At 47.8% G+C, this 25376-nt stretch overlaps 1 protein-coding gene and 1 long non-coding RNA gene across 7 annotated transcripts; one reads left to right on the top strand and one right to left on the bottom strand.

Moving 5' to 3' along the window:
- LOC131423757 (uncharacterized) lies at positions 1 to 8762 on the bottom strand. The gene is made up of 2 exons (XR_009225771.1): positions 8384 to 8762; positions 1 to 7849 (listed from the first exon to the last, which is right to left on the bottom strand). It is a non-coding gene; the product is annotated as an uncharacterized LOC131423757 (long non-coding RNA).
- On the top strand, positions 8655 to 25122 carry Tgif2 (TGFB induced factor homeobox 2). Of its 6 annotated transcripts, none has more exons than XM_046433777.2 (3): positions 8655 to 8749; positions 12582 to 12807; positions 22460 to 25122. In XM_046433777.2, the coding sequence occupies exons 2-3, from the start codon at positions 12616 to 12618 to the stop codon at positions 22979 to 22981; spliced, it is 714 nt and encodes a 237-aa protein (XP_046289733.1). In that variant the 5' UTR covers positions 8655 to 8749; positions 12582 to 12615; the 3' UTR covers positions 22982 to 25122. The 6 variants fall into 6 exon arrangements, with proteins under 6 accessions (XP_046289733.1, XP_046289729.1, XP_046289730.1 ...); XM_046433773.2 differs by lacking the exon at positions 8655 to 8749 and adding an exon at positions 8883 to 9002; XM_046433774.2 differs by lacking the exon at positions 8655 to 8749 and adding an exon at positions 8964 to 9094.
- The last annotated feature ends 254 nt before the right edge of the window (positions 25123 to 25376 follow it).

Consider the following 25376-nt stretch of genomic DNA (forward strand, 5'->3'; position numbering starts at 1 on the left):
TACATTTACAAGTGTGTGGCACATGCTTTATTTGCTACCAAAAATGACAGATTTCTCTGTGGTGCTTCCTGCTATTTCAGGCAAAAAAATGAGCATTCTATTGCTGTTGAGGTGACTAAGTACAGAGCCAGACTTTCCCATATGAAACTCTCAAAAGATTTATGAAACACTAATGAAATAATTGCAGGAAGTCATAAAATGTGACTAGCAAGATATTTTCTATAATTTTCTCTTACTAGTTGCCAAGCACTCAGCAAAGGATGGACCAAACATTTTCTCTCTCTCTCTCTTTTTTATTTTTGGTGGTGCTGGAGACTGAACCCAAGGCCTCCCGCATGCTAGGCAAGGGCTCTCCCACTGAGCTGAGCCCCAGCCCCATTCTGTCACTTCTCTCTCAGGAGAATGTTGTTATTCCCATTTCCCAGATGGGAAGCTGGGCTCAGGGAAGGAAGGGAACCCAAGGTGCGCCCACCTTGGGCTCACTGGAGTCCAGATGCACCTCAGGACAGGGGCTTGAGAAACCTGCTCCACCATGAACTGACTGAGCCCCTCCTTTGACATCTGTGAAGATGGCATCACTAATCTCTTCAAAGATTTGGTCCCAGTTGGGCAAGGTGGCAACACATGCCTGACTTGGGGGCTGAGGCAGAATTGCAAGTTTGAGGTCAGTCTCAGCAATTTTGTGAGACCCTAAGCAATTTTTTGAGCACTTGTCTCAAAATAAAAAATAAAAAGGGCTTGGAATGTAGCTCAGTGGTACAGTGCCCTGGGTTAAATCTGTAGTACCAATAAATAGATAGATAGATAGACAGACAGACAGACAGATAGAAAGATAGATTAGCTGGGTGTGGTGGTGCAGGCCTGTAATCCCAGCAGCTCAGGAGGCTGAGGCAGGAGTATTGAGAGTTCCAAGCCAGCCTCGGCAAAAGAGAGGTGCTAAGCAACTCAGTGAGACCCTGTCTCTAAATAAAATACAAAATAGGCTGGGATGTGGCTCAGTGGTCGAGTGCCCCTGAGTTCAATACCCGGTATCCCCCACCAAAATAAATAAATTAATTAATTAAAGGCATCATGCTGTAGCAATAAACACACACCCATGTTTATAGCAGCACAAGTCATAATAGCCAAACTATAGAACCAGCCCAGCCAGGTGTCTGGCCATCAATGGATGAATGGATAAAGAAAATGTGGTATATATATATATATATATATATATATATACATATATATATATACACACACACACACACACATACATACATACATATACAATGGAGATTTATTCTGTTACAAATAAAAATGAAACTATGTCATTTGCAGGAAAATGGATAGAACTAGAGACCATTAGGTTAAGCAAAATAAGCCAAACTCAAGGTCAAGAGCTGTATGTTTTCTCTCTAGTTAGAGCGAAAATTGGAAAAGAAAGTGTATGTGTGTAGGGGTTGTCTCATATCTACAACTACAATGCACTAATAAAAAATGTGGAAAAAAATTTTCTAAATTTTGCAATAAGGTCTTGCTAAATTAAATTGTTCAGGCTGGCCTCAAACTTGCAATCTGCCTCAGTCTCCTGAGCTGCAGGAATTATAGGTGAGCACAAGCATGCCTCTCTAGAAAAAGGCCTGTTTTTACAAAACAAAAGGAGAAAGATTTTAGCTGGGTGTGGTGTCCCTTGCTTGTAATCCCATAATCCTAGCTATTTGTAAATCTGAGACAAGAAGATCCCAAATTTGAGGCCAGCCTGGGCAATTTAATGAGATATGTCTCAAAATGAAAAAAAAAGAAAAGAAAAAAAGAAAAAAAATGGCTGGTAGGAGCACTTGCCTACCCCGAGGGCTATGGCCAGGCCACACAAAAAAGGTTCCCCTTCCAAGGTAACCACCCTGTGTAAACCACCTGCCCATCTGCAGCCAGCCTGGTTATTACATTGGCCCTGACAGTGACACAGTGCTTGTGTTCAAGTAACTCTTACTTTACTTACTAATGGCCCCCAAACACAAGAGGAGTGATGCTGGCAATTCAGATATGCTAAACAGAAGCTGTGAAGTACTTTAACAAGAGGAAAAATTCCTATGCTGGGGTTGCTAAGATTCACAGTATGTGGAGGAGGGAAATGAAATCTAGTACTATAGTCACACCTCAATCTGCAAAAGTTCTGGCCTTATAAAGTCTTATTTTAATCAAAATCAAGTTAAAGGCCAAGACATTTTCATTTTCCAAAGGGCTAGAGGAGACAAGTTGTAACCAGGTCTTCCAAAACAGAGAAGCTTAATCTTTGCCAAGATAGTCACCCTGAGGGCTGAAGGCAGATAGAGGTTCTGTGGGACCTGAAAGGTACATTTTGTTTTTTGCAGTGCTGAGGATGGAACCCAGGGCCTCATGCATGCTAGGCAAGTGCTCTACCACTGAGACCCAGCCCCAGCCCTTATGTAATTTTTGGAACTCTCATTAAGAAAAAAAAATACACATAATCTGGCACAAATAGACTATTTATTCAAAATAAGAAATCATAATTTTGGGGTGGAAGTTACTGGGAATTGACCCCAGAGGCACTTTACTACGAGCTACATTCCCAGCACGTTTTATTTTTTATTTTGGGACAGGGTCTCACTAGCTGTTTAGCGTATCACTAAACTTTTTTCCCTTTTTTTTTTTTTTTTCCTGGTAATGGGAATTGAACCCAGAGGGACTTTACCAGTAAGTGACAACCCCTGCCCTTTGTATTTATTTTTATTTTGAGACAGTCTTGTTAAGTTGCTTAGAGCCTTGCTAAATTGCTAACACTGGCCTCAACCTTGCAATCCTGTTGACTCAGCTCCCAAATTGCTAGAATTAGGGGTGTGCACCACAGTGCCCAGCAGAAATCATACTTTTTTTTTTTTTTGGTACCAGGGATTAAACTCAGGGACACTGGACCACTGAGCCACATCCCCAGCCCTATTTTGTATTTTATTTAGAGACAAGGTCTCACTGAGTTGCTTAGGGCCTCAATAAGTTGCTGAGGCTGGCTTTGAATTCTCAATCCTCCTGCCTCAGCCTCCTAAGCCACTGAGATTATGGGCACGTGCCACTGGCCCGATGAAATCATACATTTTTAAAAGCTGACAAATGCCATATCACAAACTCAAGAAAAACAACATAGTATTATCTTTTCTACTTTTGGGGGGCCTGCTCTTCTTGTCTTCTTTTTTTGAGATGGAGTCTTGTTATTTTGCCCAGTCTGGCCTCACGTTCCTGAGAAGCTGCGACTACAGGTGCAGGCCACTGTGCCCAGCTGGGTATACTCTTTCATTGTCCTTCATAATACAATGGTTTTGTAATATCATTTTATGTTGAGAAAATAACAATAATTCAGTCTTCTAACATGTCCAAGTATACTAGTATTCACTGTGTTATCAAATACATTCCGGGGAGCAGAAAACTCCCCTTCTTAGTGAGCATAGGTAAGAACTGAGTCCTCCATTTCCATTTGTATAGCTGTCGTGGTTTGAAGACTCTTCTGGAGACTATCTTCTAACTCTAGTCCTTTCAAACTGTTTATCTTCCTTCACTTACGCGCCTCCATTATACACTCACAAGATGCCTTTGCACTGGAACTCTGTTCCTGAAACTTTTGAGGCATGACAGCCTTTCAAATGCCAGGACACTTAGCCATATATGAACTGTCCATGGAAGTGAGTACTAACTACGTAAAGAAACCTAAATCAAATATATTCATAACTCAGCCTTTCCAGATGCACAAAAATGTTCAGGGCCAATACAAGGTCACCTGACAGAAGGGAACAGTGAGGAGGAGAAATAGTAGAATAAAACAGTGGTCTTAACTGATTGTTATTAAATTTTTATTTTATTTTAAACACAGGGATGCTTAACCACTAAAGCTACATCCCCAGCACTTGTTAAATTGCTGAGGCCTTGTTAAGTTGCTGAAGCTGCTTTAAACTTGCGATCCTCCCGCCTTGGCTCTGGAGCTGCTGAAATTACAGGCACGCACCACCACACCTGCTAAAATTTCTTAACTTTATATAAATTTTATAAAAATATATAACAACTCCCAGGGCCTTGGAAGAGAAAGAGGGGTTGTTAAAGTGCAAGCTTCATTGCTTCCTGCGGGAGAATTTGTGTCCACTACAGAAATTCATTCAAAGTGTTCCTTCCCTCACCAAAATCAGTCTGTTGTCCTCTAAGAAGTAAGGATACTGCTCCTAAACTGGACGTGATGGCGCGTCTGTAATCCCAGCTGCTCAGGAGGCTGAGACAGGAGGATCACAAATTCAAGGTTAATGTGGGAAATTTAGTGAGACCCTGCCTTAAAATTAAAATTTTTAAAAAGTCTGGGGATGTAGCTCATTGATACAGCACGCTTGATTTCAATCCCAAAAATAAATTAATTTAAATTAATTTTTAAAAATCCATGTCAAACATACACAGTTTTAGTAATACTCCTTATGAGTTAAACTGACAAAGGTTAAAATAGGGAGAAGGAAAGATAAACCCCATGTTGCCTACACTGTGAGTAAACAAGCACACCTACACCTATGTGTATGTGTGTAAATACATCCACATATACCTATAATTACAGACTCTCGAGTCTATACATAGAACCTTTCAAAGACACCTAAACTGGTCTGGGGTTGTGGCTCAGCGGTAGAGCACTTGCCTTGCAAGTGCAAGACCTTGGGTTTGATCCTCAGCATCACTTAAAAATAAATAAGTGAAATAAAGGTATTGTGTCCAACTACAACTAAAAAATAAATATTAAAAAAAAAAAGACACCTAAACCTCAATTGGGTATGATGGCCAAAATTTTATTTTGAGATATGGTCCCACTTCAATGCCAAGATGGCCCATGTCTGTAATCCCAGAAACTTTGGAAGCTAAGGCAGGAGGATTGCAAATTCAAAGTCAGCCTCAGCAATTTAGCAAGGGTCGTTAACAGCAAGGCTCTGGGTTTGAGCCCCAGTACCACAAAAGAAAAAAATTTAAGTTAGTAAATGCCCAATAACTAAGAAAAAGTTCAGTCAATTGTGATTGACCAACAAGATGAGACTTTTTTCCCCTACCTGTTCACCACACCTCCAGCCCTTTTATTTTTGAGATAGGGTCCCACTTCATTGCCAAGGCTGGCCTAGAATTTACGATCTTCCTGCCTCAGCTTCCCCAGTAGCTGGGATTCTAGGCATGCACTATTGTGTTCAGCAACAGGAGACTTTTAAGAAGAAAGATGTTGATAAGTGGAAATCCACACGACAGCTACAAACCCCCGTCTCCAGGGAGGTCTCTAGCAGTTCCAGCCTCATTACCCAGAGCTGACCTATCTGGCCATGCACCTCCAGCCTCTTCCCAACTCTCCTCAGTAGCCATCCCAGGAACTTGCCCAGGATGCCCTGCTGCTCATGCTGCCAAGTCCCCCACTTTGAAGGTCCTACCACCTGGCCGGCCAACCAAGCTATCTATTTAATCACTCATTTGCACTGGACTTTGCTATACGCATTTCTTATTTCTTATACCCCAGAGAGCCCCAACTTCTATAGGCTGAAGCCTAGACGTGGCTTTCAGTGAATGCTGGCCCTGGTGGTTCCCACTTCCAAAAAAGGGCAGCAGCTAGTGTTTTTGTTGTTCTTATAGTGCTAGGGATTGAATCCAGGGCCCTGCACATGCTAGGCAAGTGCTCTACCAATGAGCCACATCCCCAGTCCCTAACTTTTTTTTTTTTAATGAAAGTGAATTCATATGACATTCATTTGCATCTGTGTAACTACCAATGCCAGAAACTGGCACACAAAGTCCCACATCCAAGAGCCTCTGAGATCTGGGATTTTCTGGTATTCAGGCAAGAAACTGACTTATGATCTGGAGAGCCAGATCAGATTGGGCTTCGAAACCACTCATCTCTCCTATCTCAGCCCAGATCTTTCCCGGAGTACTGGGTCCTACACTCATCATGAGGCAAGTCTCTTCTCTCAGGGACAGTTTCTTCATGTGTGGGGAAAAAAGGAGGAGAGGTTTCTTGCCACAGTAGTGTGTGTGTGCGCATGTGTGCATGTGTGTATTGCTGGGGATCAAACCTAAGACCACATGCATGCTAACAAGGGTTCTACCACTGAACTAAACCCCCAGCCCACTACAGTAATTTTATTTTATTTATTTTTTAATAAAGAGAATGTGTGGCAAAACGGGATGACAGAGCCAGGCACAGTGGCACACACATGTTGTCCCACTCAGGATGCTGAGGCAGATCACTTGAGCTCAGGAGTTTGAGGCTAGCCTAGGCCATCTAGTGGGACACCTGTCTCCAAAAACAACTTTAACAGTTGGAAAAAGTTTTCCCATGATAGTTCTCATCAACTATGTCCAAAGCAGGGCTGGGGATGTAGCTCAGTGGTCCAGTACCTGCCTAGCATAAGACCCTGGGTTTGATCCCCAGCACCACAAAAAAGGAAAAAAAAAAAAATGACTAAATTAGCTTACAACTTCTAAAAACTTACTGTTTTGACAGGGAATTTGTTTCTGTGAAGTCCTGATACACAACCAGCCTCCCTCTTTCCCTTCCCTCCCTCCCCTCCAGGTCTAGGAAGGGGCTCCAGACTGGCTTTGTCAGTTGCAGGCAAAGGGGTAGGAGAGAGGGCTGGGGACACAGCTCTGTTGGTAGAGTGCTTGCCTTATATGCACAAGGCCTGAGTCAATCCCCAGCACCACACACACACACACACCAAAAAAAAAAGGTTGTGGGGAGAAGTCACTGTCTTCATCAACAGACTTAGGAAGCTCACCTGGTTAGACCTTTATTTTCCCTCCAGATTCCCCACCTCCTAAAGATCCTTGCCCCATGCATCCTCTGCAACCCTAGGTTAGGACTCAACTGGTTTGACCTTTCTTACCTAAGACTGCCCAAGCCTCCCTTTTTTTCTCAGAGGGCTGCAGATCAAACTTGGCCTAGAAATTGTGTGTGGCCACCATACTGGGCCTCACTTTCTCCATCTGTGTAGTGGAGAGAACTGGGCAGCGTCATTGACATTTTGGACAGTAGGCAGCTGGCCAACTTAGTTCTATGCATTTGCAGGAAATCTGGTGTCTTTGGAGTCCATATGAACCTTAAGAGTCATTTAATCAGTGACCCTATTGACTTAGGACTTATTTGGGGGAAAAAAAATTTTCAACTTTTGTTCCCAGAGTTCTCCACTGATAAAGTGTAATTAAGACCAAAAACTGAAGCCAAGTATGGTCGAACACTCCAGTAATCCCGTAGCTTGGGAGACTGAGGCAGGAGGATCACAAATTCAAAGCCAGCCTCAGCAACTTATCAAGGCCCTTAGCAACTTAGCAAGTCTCTAAATAAAATACAAAATAGGGCTGGGGATGAGGCTCAGTAGTCAAGTGCCCCTGAGTTCAATCCCTGGTACCAAACAACAACAAAAAAGAGACTCTGTCTCTAAATAAAGTATAAAAGGGGGCTGGGGATGTGGCTCAGTGGTCAAGTGCCCCTGGGTTCAATCCCTGGTACCAAAAACCAAACAAAAAACTGAGTTGACCTGGTCACTTTGTGGTTTTACTGTAATTCCTACCCCCACCCTGTGCAGGTGGCTGAAGTAGGAGGATCATAAATTTGAAGCCAGCCTTAGCAACTTAGGAGCCTTAGCAAAAACCTGTCTTGAAACAAAAAATAAAAAGGGCTGGCTGGGGGTGTAGCTCAGTGGTACAGCGCCCCTGATTTCAATCCCAGTACCAATACATACATACATACCAGTTACTGGTGCCTGCCTGCATTCCGAGCTACTCAGGGAGGCTGAGGCTGGAGGATCACTTATGCCCAGGGGCTGGAGATCAGCTTGTGCAACATAGGGAGCACCTATCTCAGCAATAACAAAACAATAAATAAGAGAGAGCATTAAAGAAAAAAATTACAAAAAGCTATTTTCAAAGCAGTTGATTTCTAATCTCAAGGGCCCCACATATCTGGGCCTAGACGAAGAAAGAGTAGCCCAGAAGAGGGTTTTCCTGGTTCGAATTAGGCGAGGATCAGCAGATACTTTCCGGTTTGTGGGGTGCACACTTCAGAGACCAGGAGCGCTGGCGGGATGGTGGGAAGTCAAGAAAAAGCTCCTGGAGCAGTATGTAACCACAGAGGAAAGAGGAACCAGCCAAGGCCCGCAAGCTCCCAGCCGGCCCCTCAGAACCTGTCAAGGACCAGCCCAACCGGTGGATGGCTCTGGCTTTGCTGTCTGACCCACCTGGCTGAATGATACTGTTTAACTGTGACAAAAGCAAACGCTTACCCTCTCTGCAGCTCACAGGTAAGGCAGCACCTATCCCACAACCTGATGATACCTAGAAGTGCGCGCACAGCCTGGCTGACCGCCCTTGAATGCTAGGCCTAGGTTACCTGCTTGGGGTAGTTCCCGGGCAGCCTTATTCCAGTCTGTGGGCCCTTAAGGACAGAACAGGAATCGCATTTTGAGCCGGGCACCTTACCAACTGGGGGTAAGTCTGGGACTAACTGGCCTCAGTTTCTCCTCCAAGCAATGTGAACCATCCCGGCGCGGACCCGAGTTCTGGTGCGGGGCCCACACGCAATCGTCGGGACTGGCAAAGTTCTCCCTTTGTAAGGCCCCACCCCGGGCCAAGAGCACACAGTAGGCGCTCCGGAAATGCTCTCCGAAAGGAGGAGCGGGCCACTTCCTGCCCCTAAGCGGGCTGCGGGAGCCCAGGTCCCACCGCTTCCCTCCCGAGGCCATGTGGCATTCCTGAGGTGGGTGGGCGCAGGAAGAAGGTGCCCTCCGGGCCCGCCCCCTCCGGCGCGGTGGGCGGGGCGGAGCCCCCGGGCTGCGGGCCCGCCCCGCGGGGGGTGGGCGTAGTTGGTCGCGCTGGGCGCAAAGTTTGTTTGCTGCCTCCGGGCGGTGGGGGAGGGCGAGGCGCGCGCTGAGGGGAGGAGAGGGGATCTGACGTCAGGCCGCGAGGTGCTTTCCAGCCGCGAGCTGTCAGGCGGGTGTCAGGCCCGGCAGGTACGCGGCGCGCGCCCCCGGCGCCCCCCGCCCCGGCCGGGACGCCCCGCACCCTGCCCGAGGCCGCGTGGGCCCGAAAGCCGCCGGGAAAAGTCAGTGCGGGACGCAGGAGGGGCGGAGATGGGGGTGGGGGCGCGCGGACAACTTGGAAAGTTTCTTTTTCGCTGCCGGGCGGGGGAGGGGGCGTCATCCTGGCGCGTGCGATTGTGGGTGTGTGAGCTTGGGTGTGTTTGTGAGTCCCGACTGCGGAGTGCTGGCGGGAGCCTCGTCAGCCCCCGGGAGAAAGTTCGCTCGGGCCCTTTTGGGGGGCCCAGCTCCCTAGGATCCCACTCTGGGAGCGGGCCGCCAGTGCCCCGGACTGGGGTGAGCGCGCGGGGGGCGGGTTTGTTTGGTTTCAAAAGTGCACGTTGCTAACCGCCGGCAGGGCCCCCCCGCGGCCGAGCCGGGGAGGGGGCGGCTGAGGGTGACAGCTGGGGGTGGGGGCAGTGGGAAGGGCCCCGAGAGAGGCGGGTGGGGAGCCCGCGCGAGTTCCCCTTTCCTTTGGAACAAAGGAAAGTCTGTCTCCGAGGCATCTGTCACTCCCGGGCGGGCCAAGGCAGCGGGGCGCGTGGGGCCGGCGACCGGGAGAAAGTTTGTGCGCTGGGACCTTGAGCAGGCGACGGGGAGCCGAGCCTCACGCCGCGGAGGCGCGCGGTCCCTGGGGCTGGGGGCGAACAACATGGAGTCTGGGCGCAGGACTGGGGGGGCGGTGCGGAGGTGGGAGCCCAGCCCCCTCCTCTCCCCTCCCCCTCCGGGCCGAGTTCGGAGCACAAAGCCGAGCGCGCACGCTCCGCCGGCCCCGCGCCCCGAAGAGGCAGCCAGCTCCGAGCAGCCCGGGAAGGGGGTGGGAACCAAACTTTTCCTGCCCCTGTTCAGACACGTGAGTTTACTTTTTCCCCAGAGCCCTAGCCCCTCCGGGTTTGCAGGCCCACGAAGGAGCTGTTGCGCGCATTTTGACCTGGGGTGGGGGGCCGGGGGTGCGGGCGCCCGGAGCGCCGGCCGACTCCTAGCCGCCCCGGGAGCCATGTGCTCTGCTCTGTCTGGGCCGCGGGGGAGGTTTCGCGCTTTGTGTGAACTGCTGGGAATGTGAGCCCCGGTGCGCGACCCGGGGGAGTGTCGGCCGAGCTGGGGGAGTTGTCAGAAAGTTCCTGCGGGAGTGGCTGCAGGTGGCGTCGTGGGAGCATGTAGGAGGGTGCACTGGGTGTTGTGTCGGAGGGGCTCTGAGCTGACCGCTGATGTGATGACGACCAGAGCTTTTCCCCTTTGGGACATCGTGGGTGGGCGGGTCGGTTGGAGTTCGTGGGTGGGCGGATGCAGGAGTTGGGCTAGTTGAGTGGGTCACAGTCTTTGGTGCTAGGCTTGGGGTTTGTAAGCTGTGTGCGTGCAATGTGTGTCTGAAAATCATGGGGCTTGTAGGAGTTCAGCAGTGGGCTGTGCCAGTTACCTGATCGCTATCGGAGTTGCCTGTGGGGTGGGCAAGATGTGTAACTGAAATAAAGTATGTGGGAAACCTGCAGGACTGTAGGCCGGCCTGGGAAGCAGAACACCGAAATGGAAAGGTTTGTGCAGACTAAGGGGTCATCCCCGGGGCCTACCTCTGGAACCCTGCAGATTGGGTTCTGGCTGGCAGCCAGGGTGGAATTTGTACAGATAACCTTGAGTAAACTTCTCACTGCTTGCCAGGGCTGCATCCCTGAGCCCAGATCCCAGCTGCCCTGGCAGCTAGAAATGTCTGACCTCAGAAAGCAGACAGCAGTGGTGCTTTCTGAGGAGTGGCACGTCTAAGCAGTGCCTGTCTCACCTCCAGGTGGCCTGGCTGAGGGTAGACCCTTCCCTCGAAAGCCTGGCCTCACTGGCCCAGAGATCTGGGCTCAGACCCAAGTCGAGGAAACAAAACCTGGGAGATGCCAGAGTCTGTTGGCCCAGGCTGCTGGGGAGCTGTTAAAAGGCTGAGAAGGGAGGAGCCTTGAGATTCTGGCATCAGGCTTGGCCTAGAACTTTTGCTTTTAAAATGTAAATTTCTTTTGCTTGTGTGAACAAGAACTTTGGGGGGGGGGGGGAATGAGCAGCTGAATTGGGTTATCTAGGGAAAAAAAAAAACCTTCCTCTGTTTGACAGGTGAAGGAGGGGGGACTTCAAGCCAGGAGAGGAAAGGATACTTACCCAGGGTCACACAGCCAAATGGGGGTAGGGCAGGGACCAGATAGAGCCTTGCCTGGGACCAGGCTGAGGCCTAAACAAGGAGAGTATCTAAGAAACAACCAGTAGGGATAATTCACTACTCTTGGCACGGTACACAGTAGATGCTTAATAAATATTACATGGTTTGTTGCAGGACCATGTGATTATAGTTTCCAGACACCTCACTGGCCTTGGGAGACCTGGGAGGCAAGATAATGTAGAGATCACAAAGGGATGGGAGAAGCAGGTTACCTGAGCCCAAATCCTACTTGAATAACTCCTGCAGATGGGATTTTTTTAAAGTAACTTTTTATTGGGATATAACTTGCATACTACACAATTCACTAATTTAAAGTATATAAATCAGTGGTTTTTAGTATTTTTACAACCATGTGCAGCAATCACTACCAGTCAATTTTAGGATATTTTTATCCTCTCAGAAAGAAACTCCATTCCCTGTAGCTATCACTCTTTTATCCTCCCCAGCCCTAACTGCCCAATCTCCCTTCTGTCACTATAGAGCCTCCTATCCTGGACATTCCATTGTAAATGGAAACATACCATATGTGGTCTTGTGTGGCTAGCCTCTTTGAGGGTTTACTTAGCATGTTTTCAAGGTCCGTCCATGTTATAGAAAATATGAGAACTTCTTTTTTTGGACAGATAATATTCATTGTATAAGTAAATCACAAATCATTCATCTGTTGATAGCCACTTGGTTGTTTCCACCTTTTGGCTACTGTGAATAAGGTTGCTGTGAACATTTGTGTATGAGGTTTTGTGTGGACCCGGGTTGCATTCTTATTATTTTCTTTGTTTCCTCATCTATAAAACAATATGAATAGTTTCTCCCTCAGAGGGGTTTGTGAGAATTAAATGAAGTAAAATAAAATGCTGGGTACAGTAGATTTCAATCATAGTCGTAATGATTTATAGTCTTCCTACTTGAGTTGCCATTCATTTTAGATTATTTGATACCAGGGATGAACCCAGAGGGGTTTAACCTCTGAGCCTCATCTCCAGCCCTTTTTATTTTTAATTTTGAGATAGGTTCTTACCAAGTTGCCCAGGCTGGCCTGAAACTTGCACTCCTTCCGCCTCAGCTTCCTGAGTAGTTGGGATTACAGGTGTGCACCACCATGCCCAGATGCCGCTCATTTAGTAGTCACCTATCTGGCTCCACGAAACGGTGGCATTTTGCACTCATCCTTCTAGTTTCTTCAGCTAGGGTATAGCCAAAGACTTTGGAGACTCCTCAGTTTCTGGAATCTCAGGCTGTAGTAGTAGTGAGCAAACTAGGAAACAGGGTAAGTGGCAGTAAGTGCACAGTAATGATGTCCCCTATGCCACTTGTCCCAGGCTCACCTAAGATCCAGCCTAGCTCCTAGGCACCATGTCGGACAGTGATCTGGGTGAAGATGAAGGCCTCCTCTCCCTGGCGGGCAAGAGGAAGCGCAGGGGGAACCTACCCAAGGAGTCCGTGAAGATCCTCCGGGACTGGCTGTATTTGCACCGCTACAACGCCTACCCCTCAGAGCAGGAGAAGCTGAGCCTTTCTGGACAGACCAACCTCTCAGTGCTGCAGGTAAGTTTTAGACCTGAGCCAGCCCTGTCACTGATTTACAGTGTGGCTTTGTATCTCAGTTTCTTGGGTCAGGTGAGAACACCCAATCTCCCTGCTTAAAGGGAGGACAGTGAAGTAAGGTCATTGCAGCTATATTTCAGACTCTGAAAAGTTCTGAAGAGGCAAGGAATTGTTGTTGGTGTCCAGGTGTCATCATTAATAACACTGTTGGGTTGGGGTCTTGGTTGTGGGGCAGCTTGGGGTTCTGCAAGGTAGTTAAGAAATGAGTTGGAAGAAGTCAGAGGTTCCGGGTCCAAAACCCAATTCTACCATAGGACTGTGCGCTATGTCTTGCTTTATCCATCTGTAAAGTGAGGGTTAGATTCCTCTACCTGATGGAACTGTTATGAGGAATAGATTCAGAACGGGATGTGAAAGTGCGCTGAAAACTGTACAGGAAGGTAGGCATGGTGGCACACGCCTATAATCCCAGTGGCTGAGAGGCAGAGGCAGGAGGATTGCGAGTTCAAAGCCAGCCTGAGCAATTTAGGGAGACCCTAAGCAATTCAGGGAGACCTCATCTCTAAATAAATATTAAGATGGGCTGGGGATGTGGCTCAGTGATTAAGTGCCCCTGGGCTTAATCATCTCCATAAAACAAAACAAAAACTGCACAGGCACACACTCAAAAGATAGTTGTCAGGAGGCTGGGATGTAGTTCAGTGGAGCACTTGGCCTGGCTTCCATTCCTAGCACTGGGGGAAAAAAAAAAAATGGAGTGCAAAGTAACATCTCCTTTAAATTGTTCTGTTGCTGACATCTAGGTGTCTTTGCTGTTTTCTTTTGGTTGTTAGTGCCCAGGTGTCATCATTAACTGCAGAACAAATGCAAGGGTGCTTCACCACTGAGCTACATCCCAGCCCTTTTTATTTTTTATTTTATTTTATTTTTTAAATATTTATTTCTTTTAGTTATTGGCGGACACAACATCTTTGTTTGTATGTGGTGCTGAGGATTGAACCCGGGCCGCACGCATGCCAGGCGAGCGCGCTACCGCTTGAGCCACATCCCCAGCCCCCTATTTTTTATTTTTGAGACAGGGTCTTGCCAAGTTGCTCAGGTCCTCACTAAGTTGCTGAGGCTTTGGAACTGCCTTGGCCTCCCAAGTTGCTGGGATTACAGGTGTGAGCCACTGCGCCCAGCTTTTACTGTTTTCAAGTGCTAAGGCAGGATACCCTAGACCACCATTGTCTGTGTCCAATTTGACTTTCACCTCCCTGGGGGACTTATAGTAGGCCCTAAGCCTGGCAGGTAACCCCCACCCTGCTGGCCCCCACCTCTTCCTTCAGGAACATGCTGGGCCCCTCCCCCAGTTCCCCTGGGCCCTCTGCCCCTGCCCTGTCACTGCTGTTTACTCCCCTCCACAGTGCTGCCTCCCTCCCTTTCACTCCATTCTGATCCTCCTGCTTTCTCCCTGGCTTCCCAGCTCTTATCCCCACCAAGAGGAGTCTCAGTAAGAATCAGCTCATGGGCAGCGGTTAATCCTAGTCCGTCTTCAAGAAGGGATCTAGAGTTACAGATCCTGACTCAGATTCCATCCTCTCCACATGAGGAAGCCTGGACCCTGGCCAAGTCACTGCCATCTCTCTGAGCCTCATTATTTTCTTATCTGGACAAAGGGAGGTGGTTGTAATATTTTTCTAGGGTATAGAGAGGAGGGACTGAGAAGAATTCAAGGCTGACTATGCCGTGGTTGGTACCCAGTGGGTGCTTTTGCTCCTGACTTCATCCTCATTTCTCCCCTAGTGCAGAAAGTCTTGGATGACCCTGGGTGCCTAGTAACACAAAGCATTTCAGGGTCCTCCTGAGCTCCCCCATTGTACTCAGCTCCATGCCTCAGGGACACCCTAAAGACTATCAAGCATGGGGTCAGGTAGGAGATAGGCTTGGCCACTGATGTTGCAAAAGTGATCTCTGCTGGGACAAGGGTAGCAGAAACTCGGCCCAGGCTGGGCTGCAGCTTCAAATAGACCCAAAGTTCCCAGAAGAGGTGGACTTGAACTTACAGAATGTAGAACAGCACAGGCAAAAGGTCTAGAGCCCAAAAGCCAGGATCACCCAGACAGCCTCTTTACCGTCTTCAGCCTTCTCCTTCAGTCCATTCTTTAGAATACTAAAGCACAAATCTGATGTTGCCCTGAACCCACCTACCTGGGGTGGGTCCAGGCTCCTCCTGGCCCTTGACCCTCAGGCCTCTAGGCTTTCTCCCTTGGCTGGGAGCAGCTGGGCACAGCCCTGAGTTTTCCTACCTGGCCCACTCCATTCAAGCCCCTCTTTCTCGTATAGACACTCTGTGGCCCACAGCTGAGGTTTGGGGACACTGCTGTGTATTCCCATACCTGTTCTGTCAAACCACTTGTCACTGTATTGGAATTACTTTTTGTCAGGGACACTTTCTCAAATCTGATACATGTACCAATTCTTTAGAAAAAAAAAAATTCATGGACCTGTCTCCCCAAGATAGTAATCTGAATCCTTTTTTTTTTTTTTAGTATTTATTTTTTAATTGTAGTTGTCAGTACCTTTATTTTATTTATTTATTTTTATGTTGTACTGAGGATTGAATCCAGGGCCTCACATGTGCTAGGTAAGCACTCTATTGACAGAAAATAATGATAAAGCATTGGAGATTTCAGAATTAAGGAAACAGAGGCTCCTGAATCATTTCACTTAAGTATGTACAAATATAAAACAAGGTTTAAAAAAAAAAAAACTTTTGCTTTTTGCTTCTATACGCAAGTATAAAACCAAATAATTTTTCAAAGTAGGTAAATATAAAAACAGGGAAATTCCTTCTAACTATATTAAAGTGGCCATGGTATTTTGCTGACTGTCCCAGTATATAGTGGTACGAAGGCTCTGACTCTGGAGGTGAGTCCTAGTGGCCACTCCTACCCATGACCACAGTGGAAACATGAAGCCAAGACATCCTCGTTGAGAACTAATGGGTCCCTTAGGACAACAGGTCCACTTGGACAAGTCCAAGGCAAGGATCAGCCATTGGATTCCAGTGGTGGGAGTCTCCAGTGGTGGCCACTGTGCGCCAGTCATGCTAGAGTTAGGAAACAGTGGGCACCATGTGGCACTCCTTGAGGGACACTATCATGAATCTCAGATCAGCCCAACTATGCACTTGTCTTGGAGCCTCTCAGGCCCCTCAGATTGATTGCCTGAGAACTCTCCCACTTGGCTCCTTCCTTTCTCAGGGGCTCCCTTCCACAGCCCCTTCTCAGCTTGTTTAGGATTGCCCTGTATAAATTCCCTTAAATGTTTCTGGAATGTAGCTTCTTTCCCATGCTTCTCCATGTCATCATTGACTGATGATGACTTGTTATTCTGAAATTTAAAACTCTTCAGTGTCTCCTGCCAACCTAATCACATCACCTGCCTGTCTTATCTGCTCCCCCACATTCCTGCTGTACATACTGATCTCCACCCCAAACTGCTGTCCCCCTCAGAAAAAGGGACTCACAACCCCTGAGGAAGCTGTGTGTTTCCACAGCAACTGGACTGGGACCTAACATTGAGACACTTGACTGGCTAAGTTTTAGATGGCACCAAATTCTGGAGGTGTGGAGGGAAGAGACCTCCTTTCATTTTTTGTTATAGTCCCAGTGTTTAGCTCAATGCCTGGTATTAAACTGTTAAAATGACAGAAAATAATGATAAAGCATTGGAAATGTCAGAATTAAGGAAACAGGCTCCTGAGTCAGGAAAAATTGGCTTAAATTCCTGGAGGCTTCTTTGTTTCCTTCCCCATTTCCCCATGCCATCCCTTCCCCTTCCCCACTGGGGCTTGAACCCGGGACTTAAGCATATGCATGTAATGCAAGCACTCTACCACTTAGCTACATCCTACACCCTTTTATTTTATGAAAATAATTTTGTTTGGTTTTTGGTACCTGGGATTGAACCCGGGGCACTTAACCACTGCCCACATCTCTAGCCCTTTTTTGGCATTTTATTTTAAAGACAGGGTCTTGCTGAGTTGTTTAGGGCCTCCCTAAGTTGCTGAGGCTGGCTTTTTTTTTCCTGGCTCAGCCTCCCAAGCTGCTGGAATGAACTTTTATTTTACTCATTTATTTATATGTGGTGCTGAAAATTGAGCCCAGTGCCTCACACAGGTGGGGCAAACCCTCTACCACTGAGCCACAACCCCAGCCCCTATTTTTTTATGTTTTGAGACAGGGTCTCCACAAGTTGCTGAGGCTCGCCTTGAATTTACAATCCTCCTTCAGCAGCCTTCTGAGTCCTTGGGATTACAGGCGTGTGCCACTGAGCTCGACCCCTATATATTTACATTTTAAAATTTTATCATTAACATTTTCAAATATCCAGAAAAGTAAGAATATTGCAATGAACTCCAAATACCACAGATTTCAACAGGTATTCACATTTGGCTAAGCTTGTTTTCTTTCCTTGGGGCATCTCTTTTGAAAGTCTCCTTTAAAGGGCCCCAGGAGCAATCTCATTAGCAAGTCAATGAGTCATTTAACTGACTGCTTTGCCAGGACTTGCCCAGAGCAAGGCAGTTGGGAGAGTAAGACCAAAAAAAAAAAGTCTCTTGTGAAGGATATTCACTGGTCCCAGTGACACCCTCTATTCCTAGTTTAAGGTTGGACTCTTCTGTGGTTTCTAGTCCTCTATGGTTTCTAGTCTGGGGCTGCCTGGGAGGGTTCTGTGCCACCCACCTTCCCTCCAACATTAACTGGGCTGTACTGAGTCAGGTCCAGTGCTCTGTGCTGGAAACAGAACCAGCACCTCTCTGCCCCCTCCTGAGAGGAGCTTCTCCTGAACCCTCATGGCTCAGGAACCTAGAGTGAGAAAGGAGCCTAGTGCAGAGGTTGTGGTGACTCTGTGGTGATGCTGGTGGGAGGAAGGGGCAGTCGGGCCTCCTGGCAGCCAGTGACTATCTTCAGTTGCTCCCTTTCTCCCTGGCTCTAAAGCTAGCTGCCTTTCAGTCCTCCCACAGACACGCTGTATCCCCACCTATCATCTCTGGGGTTGTTTTGGGGGAGTGGGGTGGGGGGAGGTACCAGGGATTGAACTCAGGGGCCACATCCTCTGAGCCACATCCCCAACTCTATTTTGTATTATTATTATTATTATTTTTTAGTTATACATGGACACAATATCTTTATTTTGTTTATTTGTATGTGATGCTGAGGATCCAACCCAGGGTTTCACACATGCGAGGCGAGCGATCTACCGTCGGGCCACAACCCCAGCTCTATTTTGTATTTTATTTAAAGACAGGGTCTCACTGAGTTGTTAGAGCCTCGCTTTTCCTGAGGCTGGCTTTGAGCTCCTGGTCCTCCTGCCTCAGACTCCTGAGGCGCTCCATCTTTGTTTTTTGAGCTTATGTTTTTGCTTAAATAAAAGGCTCTGCCCACAAGGACAAGTTACACCAGCCGGGTCATCCTAAGCCCAATCAGCAAACTCTCCTGCTCACTTATTGAGAAATCCTGACTCCACCCCCACCTATCTATGAAGCAGATAGGAAATAGCTCTGTAAAAAAAAATTTCAATCACTTTCTTTTTTTTTTTTTTTAAAGAGAGACTGAGAGAGGGGGAGAGAGAGAGAATCTTAATATTTATGTTTTATAGTTATCGGCGGACACAACATCTTTGTTTTGTATGTGGTGTTGAACCGGGTCGCTTTATGCGCGCTACCGCTTGAGCCACATCCCCATCCTTTCAATCACTTTCAAGGTGATTGTAATACAGCCAGCTGCTTTTTAGAACACCTGGGACTGCTGGCTGCTGGGCAGATGGTGCTGCAAGGTGTGGGAAAGGCCTCAGCACGCCTTCACTTCTTCCTTTTGCTCTCTCACAGCTGAGGGGGCACTAGAATGAAAGCTTTCTGCCCACTTCCTCAGACCCCCTTTTCCCATTCTCAGGGCCTGCGCCAGCTTCCTGGAGCCCCTCTACTTTTCCAGTGATTTCCTCCCACCTCAGCCACTGATTAAGGAAAAAAAAAAAAAAAAACCTTGACAAGGCAGCAGCTTTTCCATGGAGCCCTTTGATGACAGCCAGGCTCTGAGGGACGCAGCCTGTGTGCTGCCACACAAATCACAGGATTCACTTTGGCTTCCTTCCCATCGCCTCTGGAGGACCTTGATTGAGGGCGAGTCACGTGCTCTTTTCCTGACATAGGCATGAGTGGGCAGCTGAAGGGGCTAGGAAATCGGCTTCCTCAGCCTCCTGCCTTGCCGGCCGCCCTCAGCTGTGGGATTTCTATAGGACAAGGAGACACTACAGACAGTAGGCTGCCAAGTCTTCTGTGGACCTGGGTGAGCACTCAGGGGAATGGGTACAGGGGCCGTTTTCCTGTTTTTCTCTTCTGTGAATCAAAAGCCAAAATGGGAGATGCAGCTAGGGGCTAGGTGTCCGCACAGCTGCTAGTGGGCACCCAGGCACCCCTCCCTGAAACAGCTTCAAGGCTAGACTTGTCCTGACTTTGCCTGGCCCAGGTCACTGTGACCTGACTGACTGCCTGCATCTAGGGCTGGGGTGGACAGGTGCAGTGCCCTCCTATAACATAGGTAGCCCAGGAAGATGCCTTGGGAGGGAGGGAGGGAGGAGAAATGGAAGGAAGATAGCTGAAAGGCGCTGCTCCTGAGCCAGGGGAAAGAAAGGGTCTCCTGCCGATGCCCCTAGGCTGGCTAACAAGGGTGCCTGGAACTCACTGTTGGTCAGATTGCAGCCTTTGTACTGTGATCTTGAGGAATTACTGAACCTCCCTGACCAAGGCCTCTTGTTTCTCTAACAGATCATCACAGACCCATCTGAGGCTGTTGAAGATTAAATAATTAGGTGTCAGATATTCTGAATAGCACCTGATGTTTTGTGTTCAGGTGTTGCTATTAGGATTGTAGTGATGATTGTTTAGCTATATTAGCTCTGTACTCAGAGGCTGCGTGACTCTGGGCAAGTTCTTTCATCTCAACAACACCCAGCCTCCAATACTGGGGATTGGGCCCAGAGGTGCTCTACTGCTGAGCCATGTCCCCAGACTTTTTGTTTTTGGTTTTTGTTTTTTGTTTTTGGTGATTGAACCCAGGGCCTTACAAATGCTGGACAAATGCTCTACCACTGAACTGTGCTTCCAGCCCCACCAAACCTTATTTGTTTGTTTTGAGACAAGGTCTCACTAAATTGCTGAGGCTGAGCTCAAACTTGGTATCATCCTACCTCAGCCTCCCAAGTAGCTGGGATTATAGGCTGAATAACTGAGCCTTGTAAGTTCTTTCATCCTTTTTTTTTTTTTTTTTTTAATTTTTAGTTGTAGATAGACAAAATACCTTTATTTTATTTATGTGGTGCTGAGGCCTGGAACCTAGTGTCTCACACATGCTAGGCAAGTGCTCTGCCACTGAGCCACAACCCCAGCCCCTCTTTCACCTTTTTGAGCTTCTGATTCCCTCTATAATACTTTGGGGACACTGCCCACTATCTCCCAGGCTTGTATGCAGATTAAACATAATGCAAATGAGATGGCTGGCGATATCAAAGGTGTGTAATAAGTTTTCTTCCTTCTTTCTGCCTCCTCAGCAGTTCAGCCCAATCTCTTCTTTGGGGCTTCCCTGTACTTCAACTCAGGATTCAGTTCTGCCAGCACTGGTTAGTGTCTGCTACTGGTGCCTGCTCAGTTTCACTAGGAAGACCACAGAAGTGAAGTGGGATGAATGAACTTCAGGGTTGAGGTCCTTTCAAGCTGGAATGGATGTAGAAAGAGGGGCCGTAGAAGTTCCTGACTCTGCCCTCACAGGGACATAGTGCTATCTTTGGGTCACCTGTGGGATGGGTACTGCTGCAACCAGCTAGGTAGAGAGCTATGGCAGGCAACAGTTCCTGTCACAGGTGGCTATTCCTTTGACTGGACAGAGGCAGAGTCAAGGGGAAAATGGGACCCAAGGGCTTGCCCCAAATAATGGGCCAAGAAAGAAGCCTGATGATACAAATGTACAAAACCCATAGTGTTCTGGGCTAGTGGGATCAGCCCTGTTGGTTTAGAGTCATCACCTACCATACACCCCCACCTATGCTTGTGTGTGTGTGTGGGGGGGGGGTGTATGTGCGTGAGAGAGGGAAAAAAAACTGGGGATTGAACCCTGGGGCGCTGCACCACTGAGTTACATCCCCAGCCCTTTTTATTATTTTGAGACAGGGTCTAGCCGAGTTGCTCAGGCTGGCCTTGAACTTTTAGTCTTCCCGTCTCAGCCTCTGGAGTTGCAGAGATTATACGTGTGCACCACCATGCCCATCAGGGGACTGTTTTAATATCTAGGCTCTGGAATCTGGACTGATCTGTAGGAAGACAAAAATGGCAGTTTTCTACAACAGAAATGAGAGCCATTGCATTTTAGAAAGGGACTGACAACCAGTGAGAAGACTAGACTGGAAACTGTGAAGCTGGTTCTCAAAAGAGCTTAGAGGCTGGGTGCACTGCCACACCTGTGTTCCCAGTAACTCAGGAGATTGAGGCAGGAGGAGTACAAATTCAAGGCAGTCTGGGCAATGTAGTGATCCGATTTCTCAGAATCAAATCGAATCAAATACAGAGTTGGGATTGTAGCTCAGTGGCAGAGTACTTGTCTAGATTGTATAAGTTCCTGGAAATCCATCCCTAGTTCTGTGTGCATATGACACATGAATCTACAGGCACCTTGAGTTTTGTAGCATATCACAGTGTGCAGTGGAGAATTTCATGCCTCATAATCCTGGTGTTGCTCAAAAACAGTAATTTTTCTTCTGACTGTTCCTTGGTAATTTGTGGCTCTTTTCTCCAGCCTACACCAACACTCTTCAGATTTAGGAGTGGATCACTCTTCACATCATCCCCTCTCTCCTTCACTCACCTACACTCATCCAGCGCAGGTCCTGCCACTTCCAGTTTCCTAAATAGATCAAACATTTTTCCTTTTCTTGCCTCATGCCTTAATGTAACCTGAACTACCAGCCCATCTCCCTGCTTCCACAAAGCAAATCACTCCTTATAGTTTTGTTGCTGATCAAGAAAAGGATCCTTAAAAAAAAAAAAGAAAGAAAGAAAAATGGATCCTTGCAGGACACTGAGGCACACACCTGTAACCCCAACAGCTCAGGAGGATCGCAAGTTCAGAGCCAGCCTCAGCAACTTAGTGAAACCCTGTCTCTAAATAAAGAAATACAGAAATGTTAATGAGGATATGGCTCATTAGGTAAGCGCCCCAGAGTTCAATCCCTAGTATCCAAAAAAGAGAGAGAAAGAAATGGATCCTCAGCCCAGCAAAGTGGGCCTGCTTTCAGAGTTTCTTATAGGTACTCTACTGCTACCTGCCACTCCTCCCTGCCCGTTCCCCCCTCATCAATTGTTTATAACTTTAGATCTCAGTTGAAGAGCTGCTTCCTCAGGGAATACTTCCCCAAATCCACAAAGGCCAGACTGGATTTCCTTGTCATTGTCTCCACCAGCACTGTTTATGTTTGTGTGATTTCTCATATACTCTCCTCCTCTGTGACCCACTGTGAGGGCTGGGACCTTGTTTATATTTGATGTTGTTTCTGGGGCTTAGAACTTCATAGTAGTTTTGGATGGAGTGAACTGATCAGTCTCTTATACTCATTCCAGATATGTAACTGGTTCATCAACGCCCGGCGGCGGCTTCTCCCAGACATGCTTCGGAAGGACGGCAAAGACCCTAATCAGTTCACCATTTCCCGCCGTGGCGGTAAGGCCGCAGAAGTGGCCCTGCCCCGTGGTAATAGCCCCTCAGTGCTGGCAGTGTCGGTACCTGCCCCCACCAATGTGCTCTCTTTGTCTGTGTGCTCCATGCCGCTCCACACAGGCCAGGGGGAAAAGCCAGCAGCCTCCTTCCCACCAGGGGAGCTGGAGTCCCCCAAGTCCCTAGTGACCCCTGGTAGTACACTTGCCCTGCTGACCAGGGCTGAGGCTGGGAGCCCCACAGGTGGACTTTTCAACACACCACCGCCCACACCCCCAGAGCAGGACAAGGAGGACTTCAGCAGCTTCCAGCTGCTGGTAGAGGTGGCGCTGCAGAGGGCTGCCGAGATGGAGCTTCAGAAGCAGCAGGACCCAGCACCCCCGTTGCTGCATACTCCAATCCCTTTAGTTTCTGAGAACCCCAAGTAGGCATCTGCTACAGGGGTGCTCAAGGCTCAAGCCAGGTGTTCTGGGTTCCTGGTTCGATTCCCTTCCATACAGAGGGTTTTCTATGGATCACTGCCAAGCATCGGTATCATCTCCTCTGTCCAGAAGTCTTCAGCAGGAAGATGCCAGCTAGTGTCACTGCGTTGGGACAGGGACCTCTCTGCTGACTGCCTTGTCTCCAGTCGTCCTCGGTGATGAGACCAAGAGATTGGAGATAGGCATGGTGCTGCTGCTGCTCCTCCAGAGAATTCCTGGGACCTTTGGTTCCAGCCTGCTTTCCTTGGCTGGGCTCAGAAAACCTGCCAAGTTCAGACCTATGCTGGGTCCATGCTGCTCCTGAGCTGTGCCTCTGTCAAACCAGGTGTGGACATTCCATGTTCATAAGTGTGGGCAAAAGAAGAGGGATCCAGCACATTTAACAGCACCGACTCCAGTTGAATGTTTAGATTTTTGCTAAACTGTTTATTTTTCCTCTTTTGCTGTGGTTTGCATTAATTGCAGGAGTGGGGAATGAGAGTGCAAGATGGCAGATGGAGTCTAATCCTCCACTGTGATGATTTCATGACTGCAACTGGGGGTTATTGTACAAGGGAGGAGTATTTTTATTTGGGGGACCAGCTAAATCTCTGCAAAATGAGAAATTCCAAATGGTTGTTTTATTGTTCCTTTGGTTTACCAAAAAGGTGGGGCAGAGAAAGAAATTTGGCATTGGCTCTTTTGCATCAGGCACAGAAGGGCATAGCCACAGCCAAGAGAGAGTACAGCAGAACCTGACTCAACCTAGACATAGAGCAGAGAAAGGTGATAAAACCAGAGATTTGTTTTTACTCTGTTTTGGGGTGGGGGTGGGGGAGTAAGCTAGACTGAAGCAATGGGCTATTTTTTTTTCCCTTCTTCCCCTTGTTAATACTCCCCCCCACCTTTTTTTTTTTTTTTTTTCTCCTTGAAGGCTTTGCCCTGCAGCCTGAGTTTTAAAATTCCTTTGGAAACTTGGGACTGGAATATTAGAAGCTCCCAGCATCTCCACTTGGGGAGCAGTGAGCCACCTGCTGGTCAGGAAGTCCTTCTAGCTACTAGAACAGGCAGCTTTTCCCACAAAGGTGGTAGAAGCTATTCCTGGAAGAAGCAGGGAATTTCCTGCAGTGGGGCTGGAAATGGGCCAGAAACGTAGTTTTTGTGTCTTTGCTTCACCTTTCTTTAACCTGGAGTTGCAAAGGCCCGGCCTGAGTTTCCCAATGAAACATCACAATCGGTCTTCACCCCACCACCCTTTATTTTGCTGTTTCATTGCTGATAGTGTTCAACAGCAGTATATCCCATCTTTATATATCTTAAGAAACACTAATCCTAGACTTTTATTAGCCAAAATATTTTTGTTCTGAATAACATTGTTACTGGGCCAAAAGATAGGCCAGGAGCCCTGGCCTGTTGTAGTTTCCTGAAATTGCTAGGTTGGGCATGAGGGGAAGGGGTTCCTGGGTCTTGACTGACTTGGCCACAGCAAGGGCATATACTTTGTCCTTTTTCGGGAGATCCCTGACACCCTCAGGGAGGTTCCCCTACCTCTCCTGAATGACTTGGCCCGTCCCTTACAGTGGGCATGGGAATAGGTTACTTACAGAAAGGGAGTTTTGCTCTCTGTAGATGGGCAGGTTTCCTAGGCTCTCTGTTCTGCCTCCCTCCAGCCTCTTTGCTGCAGGGAACTGGGTATCTTCACCCTCATCAGACCCAGTTGGGGAAGGTCAACATGGCAGCTTCCAAGTTAGCTGAAGCTCTGAAGCTACTGTGCTTCCATCTCTCCTACCCCAGTGGTGTGTGTGAGCCCAGATCTAATGTAACTCCTACAGTAGGTGACTCAGTGTACTGGGTTGGAGTGGGGTTTTCCTTTCCTGCAGTGCACTGAACTGTGAGGGGAGAGGGGGCCATGCTGCTGAATTCTGTCTGGCATTCCCTTCTTGTGTAAAATGGGGCCTCTGGGGATAGGGCAGCCTCTGCTTGGGTTTGGTTGTAAGTAAACCTGGAGGATAAAGCACAGTTGTCCCATTGAATTATTTGAGCAAAAAACTACTGTAAATAACTTTGTTTTTGTCTTTTGTCAAATAAAGTTGTTCTGTTTTTGTTTATTTTTAAAATGTAACTGTTCTTGATTGATCCTTTATGGCTCTGGGGACCAAGTACTGTTTTTACTCTGTCTTACCTCCTTCACTCTCCCTTTTAGCCATCTGTGTGAGTTTTGTACATCCTGCGCCCCTATTTCTTTTCCCCAGTCCTATTCTATAACCCATTCATCACAATGTACAGGGGACATATGTATCCCACGCTGGACATATGTATCCCTGAGATCAGCAGTTAAGCTTTGGGCTTGCTATGTGATCAG

This window comes from Marmota monax, unplaced genomic scaffold (genome assembly GCF_021218885.2).
Source record: "Marmota monax isolate L192 unplaced genomic scaffold, Marmota_monax_Labrador192_F-V1.1 WCK01_AAM20220418_F8-fsc00014, whole genome shotgun sequence".
Classification (NCBI taxonomy): domain Eukaryota; kingdom Metazoa; phylum Chordata; class Mammalia; order Rodentia; family Sciuridae; genus Marmota; species Marmota monax.